At 40.6% G+C, this 11,951-nt stretch overlaps 1 protein-coding gene across 1 annotated transcript in view; it reads left to right on the top strand.

Annotated features, from left to right (window-relative positions):
• The first annotated feature begins 9,360 nt into the window (after window positions 1–9,360).
• gnao1 (G protein subunit alpha o1) overlaps window positions 9,361–11,951 on the top strand; it is a 29,097-nt gene continuing 26,506 nt past the window's right edge. The window contains exons 1-2 of the mRNA XM_022253013.2: window positions 9,361–10,065; window positions 10,510–10,552. Coding sequence (XP_022108705.1) covers window positions 9,948–10,065; window positions 10,510–10,552 — 161 coding nt within the window. The 5' untranslated portion in view covers window positions 9,361–9,947. The remainder of the gene's footprint in view (window positions 10,066–10,509; window positions 10,553–11,951) is intronic.

Raw genomic sequence — 11,951 nt, 5'->3', positions numbered from 1 at the left:
CTGAAGTGTAAAAATAGCAGCACTTCACCTTGTTAAATGACTAAGCGATACGAAAGTTTTGGCACACGAAGGTACCACGATGAAGTTGTTTAGTTTAATAAATAATTTTTAGGATAACTCCATTCCCTGAGGTTTAAATTCATTATTTTAATTGATTTTAATGTAAAAATACTTCGACAAGCGACATTTGATTGGCCGACTGTATTATGACTTGCACCTGTCAACATTTCCCTTTTTTCAAATGAAAAAATACTTAGATTTGAAATGCTTTTGTACATACAGAAAACATCCTTCCTGCTTTTTTTTTTTTTTTTTTTTTTGGTTCATTTCCTCATCCACAGTTCCGCTGAATCGCGGAGGAAATTCTTGTTGCTGTAATTTAAAAATAATTTTGAAACGGCCTATTTCTTGGTATAAAAAACTAAACTGGTTCTCTGACTCTTTGGGTCTGTAGAGCACATTTAGTGCTTTGGTTACAAAAAGAGGCCGATCAACTGCACAATTTGTGCGTGATCACTACTTCCTGCACGCCGTGTGGAGTCTCAGTACCGCTGGAATATTACACAGTCCGCTCTCGCTTCGTCGTCAATCCCGACATAAAGTAATTTTCATTCATATTATTTTATTTGACAAAATACTCTTAACTCAAACAATAAGCACTACTACTTCTGCACAAAAGTCATTTCCGGAAAATTCCGGAACCAGGGCCGTTTTCCAATACTCAACTTCGTCTCCGTCTTAGGCTTCGTATAGGAAGCCAATCCTCGATTGTGGGCCTGAAGCGTTTAACTTAACTTGAAGTGCTGCAATGTTTGGCTCTTTTGCATCTTACTTGATGTTTTGTGGCACTATCAGACTTACTGTTACGCTTATAACCTCAAAGTCAGGAAGTAAAAAATAGTTGAAGCCCGAGACGGAGCCCAAGTCGAGTATTGGAAAACAGCCTAGGAGAACGACTTGCGGTACAACGGGCGGAGTCGATAACAAAATTAGCTGTCTGTCTCCGAATTAAAGTTTCATGTATGTCCGCTGGACCGGGTTTTGAGTGGCACGGTGGTTTTTCAGGAAGTATGCCCTTCAGTAAGAAATTTCTCAGGCATTTTATACATGGATGTTTGTTCCTAATTTATTTACTTTTTTTACAGGTACCCGGCCCCGAAAAATGGAACCAGATTATGAAATCGACGGGCGGGTACCCGGCACAGGCCTATGCGTGCCCCCCCCCACTTTGAAAATCGTTCCGCCAGAGGAAGCTTTGTTTCCATTTTTGGGCTCTCGAACTAAGACAGTAATTCAGTGCTGGACTGGTGTCTGGGTCCAGACTTCATTCCTTATTTTCAAGGACCGGGACTTCGACTCGGACTTGGACAGATGAGACTTGGACTTGAACAATGAAGAGACGGATATCTCAAGGACTCGGCCGAGTCCACCCCCCCCCCCGAGTTTTACCTTTACGTCACTGCAATTGCATTGAACGAAGACGTTCTCATGTCGAATACACTTCGGTTGCACTGCAACGCTACCGCTACATGCGTAGCCCAATTTTAGGACCCTGAGTTCGGACCAGTTCCAGATGGAAACGCAGTGCACGGTGCGGGCATGGATGTGCATGTACATGTACGTGTACATGTACATGTACAGGTACAGTGTGCACGTCCTGTGTGTGTAAAACTGCGTCCACGAGTATTGTGCAGGGTTGATGTTACACATGTGCGTGGACGCTGTGGAACGGTTCCCTGATGAAAGACTCACAAACAAAGGTTGATTATGTAGTACAAGAGTCAGACCCAAGGAACCAGACTAATAAGTAATTCTACCATGCCAAACTTGTGCATGGTTATAAGCATGACACATAGATCTTGGATTTTAAAACGGTACAAAATTTAAATTTAAATTTTTGTACACCATGGAAACATTGTCATAAGTCTATATTTCTGTTAATATTGTGTGTCCTTCTATCGAAGTGCACACTATCTGTTGCCAAAAGGAGCCCAAACGATTGCTGTCCAATGATATTAAATTTTCCCCCTTCTTCAAAGTATACAAAGTTTGATCTCTTCTACACTAGGCTAATCAGAATGTTCAAGTTATTTTCTGATATACATGTACATAGTGGGGTGTCAGTATGCCAGTCAAAGTTAATAAAGGTCAAATAGAAAACGTTCTTAATTAATTCTTTTGATGTGTCCGATATTCCTCAGTTGATATATCCTAACCCCCTAGAAACCATTCAAGGCATACATATGCTGTTGGATTCAGAATAGTTAGGGTTAATTTATTATGTCTGTGAGAGCGCTATTTGAGAACCATAAAAGGACCCAGACTCGGATACGAAGACTTGGATTTGGAAAGCAAGGAATCGACTACGGTGTAAGACTACGTCTGTCGTCGGAGTGTGTGCACATTTGCAGCCGGCAACGACCTTGACCTATAGTGGTATAACTACAACTTGGACCTTTCGGACAACCTACGTTGGTGGACTTTTAGGAGATGTATCAAGATTCCGTTTTTCATGGATTTTGACTTTGACCATGGAAAAGAAGGACTCAAATTTTATTTAGATTTAAATCGCCCTCATCTAGAAGCCAAACAAAAATGACCTGATTTTACTTCATAAATTCTGTGCTCCTTCATTGCCGCATTCAATTTCGCACAGCAAATTTTCTGCAACAGTCAAAATTTTATATATTAAACATGACATTTCAGACAGAAAATCGTGCAAGTACATGGGCATTGATTCATGTCGCAAAGATTCCGTGATAATGTTAAGCCGGTCGAGATTAAAATATGGCCGCGTCCAAATCACTCATGGCTGTGGCTTGAAATTGCACACAACTTTATGAAAACTGGCTGCGGCCATAAGCATAGACTCGTGTGTGATTTCTAGCCGCAGCCAAGCAATTCGGACAGGGTATATATAGTAGGTGTATCAACTGAAAGTTACGTTTATAAGCTGGTGAATAAACAGTGCCTAAGTATTACATCAATGAATACTTTGTCGTTAGAGCGCCCTCGCTTAAAAGATGCCATCCCTTTGAAATTTGCCCGGGTACAGTTGTGATGACTTGGCCCACTAACGTCTTCCATCTCAGGGTACTTTATTCAGTTTCGCTCCTACCAGGGACGGATCCAATATCAATGCAAAAAATGGGGTGTTAAATTTAACCTTCCCGGTGTTATTAGAGGACTACACCAACACTTTTCACTGGTTTAAAAATTTTGGTGTTATTTGGTGTTACTTTTAACAACCTTCAGTGCATTGTGACACTTATAGGTGTGCCAAGTAACACCAGCGGTGTTAAAGTAACGCCCTATGGTGTGGTCATAACACCAAAGAGAGTTGATTTTAACACCAGCGTTTTTACAATGTAACAAATTTTCGGGGGAGGGAGGGGGCAAACTTGATTTTTTTGGGGGAGGGGGCAAAAATGCTACGTATTTTATGTTACTATATGGCTTCGCTGAAGAGTGAGGCTACATTTGGGGGCTTTTTACACGCTTTTTGAAGGAAGGGAAATGAAACAGACAACAAATTCTGCCTTTCTCTCGTTAATTTAAAAGAAAATGTTTGGCTCTTTGTTTTAAGGGGCATGGCCCCCCTGGATCCGCGCTTGCTCCTCACCACTGATACAGGGCATTGGAACAGGCAGTTCAGGATAGAATACGGAAGCTTAAATTACTATCCATGTTACCGAGTTGCTGAGTTAATTTATAGTTGAAACAGAGAAACGTACACTGGATAACACATGATATCAAAGATAAATTATCTTCATATATCTTCAATTTGCTTCATATATAAGGGTGACAAATCTTCATTTATCTTTCTATAGTCGTTAGTGAAACGTTAATAATCGTCTGAAATCCTCTATCAACGTGAAGTATTTCTGACTCGTGGACTACAACCATGACAACATACTTGATCGTAACAATCTTGGGGCCACCGTGACGAATCTATTTCATAATTTTATTTTATTCAAATGTCCTTATAGGCCCTACTTTTCCTTGTGTCGCCATAGACTTAGCGTATTCCTACTGGGCGCCATGCATTTGCGACTCAGCACGACAAAAAAACACGTGAAGTGGCCCACTAATGACCAATTGTGGTCACTCCAACCGCCTCGTTTCGGTCAATGAGTGTCCAATGAGCATGACATCGTTAACTGATTTTAACTCGAAATAGACAGAGAACATTTCTGTAGTAACAAACGTAAAGTGAAGCCCGGCGTACACCGTTTCCCTTTGACCAATTCACTGAACCACCAGGCCATTGGGCCCCTGTAACCGTTCACCAGACGGCCATTCAAACGTCTGATTTTTGCTGGATCCGGAAAGTTTGAAGGAAACACTCCCATTCCACTAAACGTAACTTTTATGCTACCAAATTAAATTTACAAAGAAAGTTACATGATGCAAAACCGAAACACCCCCAAAATATGTCATGTGACTAGCAACCATGTGAGTGGTTACTAGATAACCACCGAGTGGCCGATTTAACCGTGAGGCCGATGCTGTTCTCTGGTTGAACTAGTCAAGTCGGGAAAGTGTGGGGCGGGCTTGATGAGCCACACCGGTCTATTTCGCCCAGTAAAGATTCCTATGGTAGATGCAAGTGTGATCGAAAGACGACAGTCTGAGCAGTCTTTCCTCACACACACTATCATTTATCAAGCTTGAGTACAAATCCAGAGGGAGTTTCCAAATGAGGGCTTATTACCCCAAACTTCTGCCGCCCATGAAACCTGTCTGATCTCGTACTGACTGAGTGTTATATCCTGGTTCGGAGTTCGAGTCAAAGGAGTTCTTTAAGTTTACTGAAACAATTGTCTAATTTTTTAACACTTCAAGAAAAAGAAGAAACCTCATTTTGCAGTGCGTAATAATTTAAGCAGAAGGACTTTGAGGAGATTACCCCTGTTCACCGGCCTAGACAGACTCCTATAGCAGGACTTTCATGGTACTCCATTATATGGGTATGTGGGGATTACAGAGGTTCTAAGTAACGGATCGTGAGTTCAGATTTAGGAAGGAGACATATAATGAGAATTTGATGCATAGTTAAACAATTTGTAGCTGCTGAAACTGGTTTGTAAAAATTGACAAATCATTTCCTATATCAAATCATTTAGAGTTCGTGGTACATCACTTAAGTAATTTTGTAAAGCCAGACCTAACTGAGAGAGGCTTCAGTTCTGATTTACTAAGAAGTTGCAAAGTAGAACAGTATACACCGATACAATAAAACACAGTGTTTTTTTTAATACATCGTTCAGAGTACAAATCCCTCTTTAAATCAAGACCAAGCACATGTAGGATATTCTCTGGAGAAGTGGGCATAAAATTTTCCCTCAAATATAAATTGTACAGTATGAGAAATAAATTTTCCCGAACTTAGAGTTTCTGGCATTTTATACGTTGAAAGTGCAGAAGGTGCTAACTTTGATCCATGGTCAGAGAGGTAGATCCTAAAAACGCTCTGATACTCAAGATGGATTGCTAACGGAGCATGATATGCTCCCATCTCCCAGGAGTTACGCCCATGTGTGAATCTGATTTTGGACAACGATTCAGACGAACGACCGCTCTCACAAGTTGCTGAATTGGCCCGTTATATCTCGCTTGGACCTCTTTCAATTTTTTCCAGGAAACATTATTCATGACCGTCTTCGTTTGTCTAACCCTAAGAATACTATTTCGTTGAGAATATTGCTTGAAATGCACAATATTATCTGTCTAAACTTGAATAGAGGATGCTTCTGTCACGAAATATAAGGTGCTGCTGCAGTTGGAGGGGATCAGCATCTCGCCTTCACGCTAAAGGGCTTTTTCAACTGTGCCATGGACAGGATTGCTTTTGTCATTGCCATGTAAAATTTTAAAAATACCCTCAAGTGTTTAACTATGTTAACTTTAAAAAATCCAAAGTAAACTTTTAACTTTGTTGGTCAACTTCTTCAACCAAAGTAACACTGCTGAGATGACAGAATTCTACCATCATAGTCTGCAAAAGACGCACCACTTCCTCTTGAGTCTGTGACTCTGTGTCCGAGAGAAAATCTTTCCACTGCAATTGCACTACAATTTCAAACTGTGTTTGTAAATAACATGTTTAAACAGTTTAACAGTTTCGTGGCAAAATAGACCTTAGAAAGTCCAAGGTGCCTACTCTGGAATACTTCTCTCAGTTGGTCTTTTAATTCCTTTAGTTTTCTTCTTGGTGTGAGCCTTCTACTGTTCTCTGCATGAGCCTTTCCTTTTGACGATTATCTCCTCTTTAGACTGTGCAAACCAAGTTACATGTACAATGTTCTGGGTATCTTGCAGTAAGTTATAGCAGACAATGTGTTACTTTTGCATAAATCTTATACACGCAGTCTACTATAGGTCAGGAGTTCAATAACGTCATTAAGTTTTCCTTTGGCCTCAGTTTAAAGAAACCCTTAAGGTGTTGTTTCATGGTGAAATCATCCGACGTCTTTCACCGCTTCTCTCAAAACGCTATAGATTTTGTCTGTCAAGTCGGACTTATCTGTTGCTTGTACCGATAATGTATAAAACAGCTGTGATATACACAGACAAGGAACTATTTTCATTTGGGCGGGAGGTGATGAAGTTCTTTTCTTTCTCAATTTTCTTGTTTGAATAGGGATAACAGATGTAAATGCAAAAAAAAAAAAAGGAAAAAGGAAAAAGAGAAAACTACACGAAAACTGCTCACTCAGTTTCACCATCACTTTCCCGCTATAATGCTGTAAATAAAGAACGTTGTGGAGGAATAAAAAATGCCGATTTGTCGTGATCAAATACGAAGCATGGTTTAACTATTTAAATTTTTTTTGTTTGTGTTGGTTTTGTGGCTTCTACGTTGGGGTGGACGAAAAAATAGACGAACAGCTAAGACTTGTTGCTGCTTCAGCACGCAGGTGGTTTGCTAGCCAGTGTGTTGAAGTCCCGAGCCGTCACATTACGCTGTGTCACTTGTGGCGTAACTCCGACCTTGTTGATCAAAATTACGAAAACACCTTTATGTATTTATTTTTTTCAAACAATAAATATTTATCGATGTGAAAAAAGGTTAATTAGGAGCAAGGGCAAATCCAGTGGTGCCAACGCTGGCATGCCCCCCAAAGAAAGGAGCAAAAATCTATCTTGAAATTAATGAGGGAAAGTCGAGGTTTTCAGTATGTTTCATTTCCCTTCCGTCAAAAAGTATGTAAACATCCATGAACTGTCCCACCCTTCATACAGGCCATGAGAGGTTACATGAAAAATGGCCCACTCGAAAACAGGTTGCCCTCCGAAAATTTGGTTCTGTATCCGTTCTTGATCGCGTTTGTAGGCTATTTAGCCTCAGAAGTTGGGCGCTTTTCTCACTTGTTTTTCTGGTTCGGTCTGTGGGCGCCACTTGTAAGATCAACTTAAGACTGAAAGAAAGCAACACGTAAAAATGAAAAACAGCGCCCAAACATCTGGTCTGGGTTTATTTATAGCCATCACCAGTGAGTCATAGACCTTACCTATAATTGTAAGAATAGAAAACCTAAAGGAGAGTCCATCAAGCCATCGTGGCCCACCACCCATACAGTGCTTTATTCATTCTAATACACCATTTATGAAGAAAAAAGATTTCCTTTTATGCTTATCCTTTTTGTCGTCGTAACTTGGAAGTCGTCGTTGGTGCTTGAAAGCCTGCGAAACAGTAGATCCCGGATGTCATCACATTTCGATTCATGTCACTCCTGCCAGCGAAGACTAAGTTATTTGTCACGTTGTTAAATACCCAGGCAGCGCGCTGAGGTTTCAGCAAATAGCGAATACTTAATGCGCTGGTTCGTTAATTAAACAGAATTTTTCTTTTGGGCAATTCGTCACTAAAGGGGGTTGGAAATTACGTGAATACAGTTTTTATTTAATTAAACACCAGTATAATAAACATTTAAAAAATCATTTTAACCTTAAAATGTTCTACCATGATCACCAAATTGTCCATTCTTTCGCTTGAATTAGGTTCGTTAATTTCTTTTTGCATAAATGCGTATGCATGTATCTTTTTACAAAATTTAAGGAATCGCTTTTTCATTTTGAGAATTTTCTTTGAGGTCAGTATTGAATTCAACCATCTCTGAGGCCATCTTACCATCTTTAGTGTCCACCTTCCAACTCTTTTTAAAAACTTTTTTTGGTAACTTTCAATAGTAAAATAACAGCAGACCAACAATTTGTTATCTGCCAGGGAAATAATAATTTCGTCTTTTGCTTTGTTTTTGTTTTCTTAAATCAAAAGCTGTACGGAATTAAAATTAGCTTTAGCATTATGCAACTGCATCCGTGCAAGAGCAAAACACCGTCCGATTCAAAATGTTTTATCTCGTCCGGTAAATGTGCGTTGCGTTGATGGCTATTGTTTTGACTTTTAACCTTAAGGATGGTTCACAAGAGATATATTGCCAATGGAAAACTTCTTGCCAGAAATAAGAAATTTGTAACGGTGAAGGGTGTCGACAATTCAGGTGAATCATGGTTGAACCCAAACAACGTAGTTCATCTACTAACGCTTCATATGCACCTCTGTCCTATGTAATATGTGTACTCAACTTTGAAGCCGTTGGTATTTCATCTGGCTTCCGGTCCGTTTACTTCCTTTTGTGCTACTTCGTTGTAAACCAAGTGCTTGAGTTTTTCCACAAATCATCAACGGCTTCGCTGAATAGTTTTCATGAATATGTATTTCAACATTCCACTCAGATCCATCCGCAACATTAGCTGGTTTACCACCGAACATCGTTCTTTTTCATCGTTCACATGACTCATGTGGCAGAAGTTCTGACGTGATGCAGGATTTTGAATGTGGAGATGTGGTTTGCGTGTATTTCTAGGAACAACCTGCAAATGTACATTCTGAACGTTTAATACCCTCCTTCAAATGAATGTGTACAGAAACCTAAAATAAAAGACAGCCATAAATAATTGATTTATGGCTAATAATATACATTTACTTTCTTGGAGTGCAATAGTATGAATAAAATTTGACGTGCTTTCCGTGAATACATAAATAGGACGTGATCTGTGTATCATTACTTGATTTCTAATATTGCCTAACTCTGTGAAGTGAATAACTTAAACCAAATTGTCAGCGTACTGGTATCCAAATTACAATGATCACTTTGGAATTCAATTTTTTAAACGGACAACAAACATAGTTCAAAATTTGTATTCTGGGATGCTTGTATTTTATTGAAATGCTCTTGATGTATAGGTTGGTCATTGTCAATCATGCTGGTATGGACAGATGTGCTATACGTGGGCCCACCTGACACAAATGTCACGTGCCATATCTTTCGTTTGCTTACTCGTGCGAACATTCTGTCGAAAAATGCACACGTTGAAGTGTACACCGTGCCATCCAATAGCCGCCTCGGGCGACCACTGTGTCCTTTTTTTTACACCCTCCCTGTTTTCCTTTCTCTTCAGTCTACAGTCAACCTGTTATTGCTTTTGGGGACCACCAACTCATCCTGATGAATACTGCTGTTCATCCACAAGATCATTGGAAAATAGACGAAAGAATGATATGCGGATAGGACGCCAGTGAGGAGATGTGCTTTGCATCTCGTCAGTGACAATCGGTATCTGAATTGGAAAGGCAGCCGCCTTGGCAATGTATGCCGTGACGTTGTCATGCCAATCAACTAGACTGTCTTGCAGTCCGCACCACACCTTGCTATATATCCACTACGTACTTCTCGCCATACGGCCGGCTGTGTGTACAGGATCCAAACTCATTTACTCGGCATTTACGTCACAGGACAACCCTACGAAATATCAGCGCGCGTTGGACAGCTAGACGTCACGGGTCTGCTGACTAACGGGCGGCTCGTGGAAAAATACGGCCCGAATTCTCAGGCTGGCTTCTTTGCATATGATTTGCTGCGTGCCTCACCCTAGACAAGATGGGCTGTACTATGAGTGCCGAGGATCGGGAAGCAGCAGAGAAAAGCCGACAAATCGACAAGGCTTTGAAAGATGACGGACTACAAGCAGCCAAGGATGTTAAGTTACTACTGCTGGGTGAGTTGCTTCGTGTGTTGCTGGCTGATCAGCCCAGCCCGCATCTCAAGTTGAATGATTCATGCTATGATTTTAGCGCTTGACAGTATTCACTTGTTAGTCTCTCCTCGGTTTATTGTCATATTGCCGCAATACAAGCCTCATTCACTACCGCTCGGCTAATTGTCCCCTCTTGCGGAGACTTCTGCTCAAGAGGCTTGTCATATGTTTTGTATGATGATGCATTGTGTTTTTCGAGTGTTCTTGTTAGTGATGACGAGGTTTCAGCCCTTTCAAGCTGTGGGATTTTAGTCATTTGCTTACCACTGCAACCAAGGATGTTTACAAGTGGTCGAGAGTATTATAATTGCGCGGCCGGCCGTCAGTCAAATTCGTCCGCTCCATTAACATTTTACCTCATTATGATTGGTGAGGACTAAATCTCATTTTGTGTTCGTTTTACAGGTGCAGGGGAATCGGGGAAAAGCACAATCGTCAAACAGATGAAGTAAGTCTTGAGCTCGTTCCCTCATTTGCCAGCTGATGAGAATTTGTATGCCTCGGTCTAATTTCTAACCGAAATGAATGAATCAGGAGTCCAGAAAGGCGCATCATGTGTCAATCTGGTAGCCCCGATATATGGATATAAGCAACGGCAGGCAGCGCCCCTCCCTCAACTGGTGCCCGCCAGCGAGTAAACAGGTCGAGCAAGCGGCGAAAATTAGATGAATACGACGACAAGGGAAACCCAACAATGGCGGTATAACCCCACGATATGCTGTGCAAATAGAGCAGTCACGCTGCGCGCTATGATGTCACGAGGCAACCTTATTTTCATTGTTTCCACGCTGTCCTCCCACAGCCAGCGAAGCGTGCATGATGTACCCCTCCCCATCATCATTACCCATCCATAATTTGCCAGTAACCGCCATTTTCATCATCAGCGCTATCATGTAGCCGCTTGCATGTTTACGTCAAAGCAGCCGCTGCACAGTAATTATCAGGATACATGCTGTGCAATATCAACCCGTATATGCCTATATGAGAGGCTGGGCTAAATCAATGTGTTCAAAGCCTTGCATAGCGCGGTCGCTTTGTATTCACTACAGTAAAGTGTGTTTTCACTAAAGGAAGGAAACGTGGCTTTTCCGATATTACATTTCCTGGTAGACATATGTAATGTCTGCATAAGTATCCATGATCTCGGTCGCATCTCTGAAGCAGGCTATGGTTTATGGACCGGGGAGTGTACAGCAAACATTTTACTGAAACGATTATCAATTTATTTTATGAACTTATCAGATGTGGGGCATTCGCCCTTTGTACGTTGACCTGAGATTATTGGAAGCATTATGATACGGTGCTATGAAATGCATGTCAAGTACAATTATGTTGGCAAAAATGTATAATTGTTTCTTAAATACAGATACATTTTAAAAAAATTTCCACATTTCAATCTTGACGTTATGTCTATCCATGTTCTGATAAAGTGTTACAGTTTGCCGGAACTACTTTTTCGATTACCCCAATTAGTCCCACGTCCAAAATATATCGTGCACCCAAAAATACAAATTTATCAACATCTGGTCACTTTTTCTGTCAGCCGGACATAATTATAACTCTGTGCATAATTGACAATGCAAAATCATTTTTTGTGGGCACGACAGAGTGACAAAGGAAAGTGATTCAAGTTTCTGAAAGAGTGGATAAACCTCAATATATATATTATGAATATCATTAATCAACAAGCGTAAAATTGACTCTGCATCTGACCGTTAGATTTGTGTCATTACTGTGGTTATAACATACGGTAAAAAGTTTGAAATTTGTGAAATCAATAATTGCTATTTCGATAGAAACCCCCCTGCACCTTTTTGGGTTTGTCACTTTTTTAATGTTCACCACGC

Source organism: Acanthaster planci, linkage group LG06 (genome assembly GCF_054643075.1).
Source record: "Acanthaster planci isolate LZ-2023a linkage group LG06, COTS_SCS, whole genome shotgun sequence".
Lineage (NCBI taxonomy): Eukaryota > Metazoa > Echinodermata > Asteroidea > Valvatida > Acanthasteridae > Acanthaster > Acanthaster planci.
The sequence above is the reverse complement of the archived record's forward strand: the minus strand, read 5'-3'. Positions and strand labels throughout refer to the sequence as shown.